Here is a 1,958-nt window from a genome sequence, read left to right as displayed (position 1 = left end):
GGCCTAGTGCAGGAAGGACGTCTGCCCCGTGCGGAAGAAGGACTCGATCTGCTCCAGCGACCGGCCCCTGGTCTCGGGCACGCAGCAGCTGGTGAACACCAGGTTCACCAAGCAGATGACGGCGAAGAAGAAGAAGGGTGTCTGCAGGCCGAAGGCGTTCTGGGGACGGGGTGTGGGGGGGAAGAGGGGGCGCTGTCACCAGCCAGCTGGGGCCTCCTCTGACCCCCTCAGAGGCCTCCTCAGAGCCTCAGAGGAGGGCACAGCGGGGCGCCACAGCCCTAGGGCCTCTGGGCCAGCGGCCCCTCCCTGCACCAGCCTGGCTCACCCTGGCCAGGCCCGCTGGCCCTACAGCCTCGCTCGCCAGTCCACCCTTTTGGCTTTAGCTGCTCAGCGCTCAGGCCTGCAGTGACCTGCCTCCACGGCCTGAGGGCCAGCCGCCCCCGCCCCTGCCAGCTGACCCACGGCGGGTGCCCGTCAACCCTGCCCTGGCCTCAGCAGGACCCCAGCGGTGCCCCCGCCCGGGGGCGAGGTGTGCACACGGGTGAGCGTGCAGACCACAGGGCAGGCGGCTGTGGGGCTCGCTGGACCTCACAGAGCTCCAGCAGGCCCCGGCCTGGCCGGGGCCACCTGTCCCCTTCACTCGCAGCGAAGGCACCTCCGGGCCGTTCCCTGAGCTTGGTCTTCCGTGGCGGGGGCGGTGTAATGTCAGAGGCCCCGCTGTGCGGCTGGGTGGCCGTGATGGGGTGGACACCCCGGGTCCCGGGCGGGCACTCACCACCACCAGCAGGAAGGACTTGGTGAGGGCGAAGGCGGTGAGCCAGCTGACCAGCACGCAGAGCCCCGAGGCCATGCCGCGCGCCCGCAGGGGCAGGATCTCGGACATGAGCAGCCAGGTGATGGGGCCCCAGCCCATGGCATAGCCTGCGGGGGTGGGGGGCAGCTCAGGCCCCCCTTTCTCCTCTGGGCTGCCGAGGGCCACCGCCCACCGGCCACACCACACGGGACAGCGGTGGCCGGCCCACGCCTCCCCGCGGGCCAGCCCCGGGCCCAGGAACATACCCATGATGAACAGCATGGTGGCCAGCAGCGGCACCAGCGTGAGGTAGCTACCAGGCGCGGCCAGGGGCTGTGCTGTGCCCCCTAAGGACTCGCCCTCGAGGCCTGCGGTGCTGTTTGGGGCCAGAGGCCGCGGCCCGAAGTGGACGTACAGCCCCAGGGCCAGGTTGGCGGCGAACATGATGGTTGCTGTGAACAGACAGGTGACCCTGGGCAGGGTGCCCTGCTAGCCCCACATCACCCGCCCCACCCCCAGCTGGCCAGGGGCTGGAGCCCCTTGCCCCCCCGCCATCCGTGGGCATCAGGCAGCGGGCTGTCTCCACAAAGCCCATCACACCTCAGCGGTGCGGCTGGCGCCAGGCTCCGAGCCAGCCGCCGAGGGGTCTGACGCTGCCCGCTCCCCAGGGCGCCCAGGGCGAGGCCTGTCGGGCCAGCGCCCGCACGTGCGGCTCACCTGAGATGAAGAGCAGGACCTTGCGGCCAGCCATGTCCATGGCGAGGGCAGCGATGAGCACGGACAGCAGCCTCACGGCCCCCACGATGGCTGCGTCATCCTGGGGGGGCTGCGGAGGGAGGCAGGGGGCTGAGGGGCCCGGCCCGGCCCCTGGTGTCCCGGCGCCGGTCAGCACCCTCAGCCCTGCGTGACCACCGCTGGCCTGGCTGGGCTCCCCCGACTCCTGCACCTCAGCTCCCTCTGCACCCCAGGGCTCGCGGGGCGCTCACCAGCAGGACGGCCGTGCTGTCGAAGATGGGCTGCAGGTACACCAGGATGGGCGTGACGCCCGTCAGCTGCTGCAGCAGGCGCATCAGCACGGCGATGGCGACGGGCCGGTACACGCGGGGGTCCCGGGCCTCGGCCCGCGACATGCCGCTGCTCTGGGGACACGAGGCCCGTGCGGAGG

At 71.9% G+C, this 1,958-nt stretch overlaps 1 protein-coding gene across 1 annotated transcript in view; it reads right to left on the bottom strand.

The window, feature by feature from the left end:
* Positions 1-3: 3 nt before the first annotated feature.
* The window catches only part of SLC2A6 (solute carrier family 2 (facilitated glucose transporter), member 6), a 5,117-nt gene continuing 3,162 nt past the window's right edge, over positions 4-1,958 (bottom strand). Inside the window, exons 5-9 of the mRNA XM_012721188.1 lie at positions 1,780-1,953; positions 1,511-1,619; positions 1,060-1,245; positions 776-921; positions 4-159 (exon numbers count right to left, since the gene is read on the bottom strand). Coding sequence (XP_012576642.1) covers positions 4-159; positions 776-921; positions 1,060-1,245; positions 1,511-1,619; positions 1,780-1,953 — 771 coding nt within the window. The remainder of the gene's footprint in view (positions 160-775; positions 922-1,059; positions 1,246-1,510; positions 1,620-1,779; positions 1,954-1,958) is intronic.

Source organism: Condylura cristata, unplaced genomic scaffold (assembly GCF_000260355.1).
Source record: "Condylura cristata isolate star-nosed mole 26May11 unplaced genomic scaffold, ConCri1.0 scaffold00006, whole genome shotgun sequence".
Lineage (NCBI taxonomy): Eukaryota > Metazoa > Chordata > Mammalia > Eulipotyphla > Talpidae > Condylura > Condylura cristata.
Note: the sequence above shows the minus strand (reverse complement) of the source record. Positions and strands in the feature narration are given on the sequence as shown.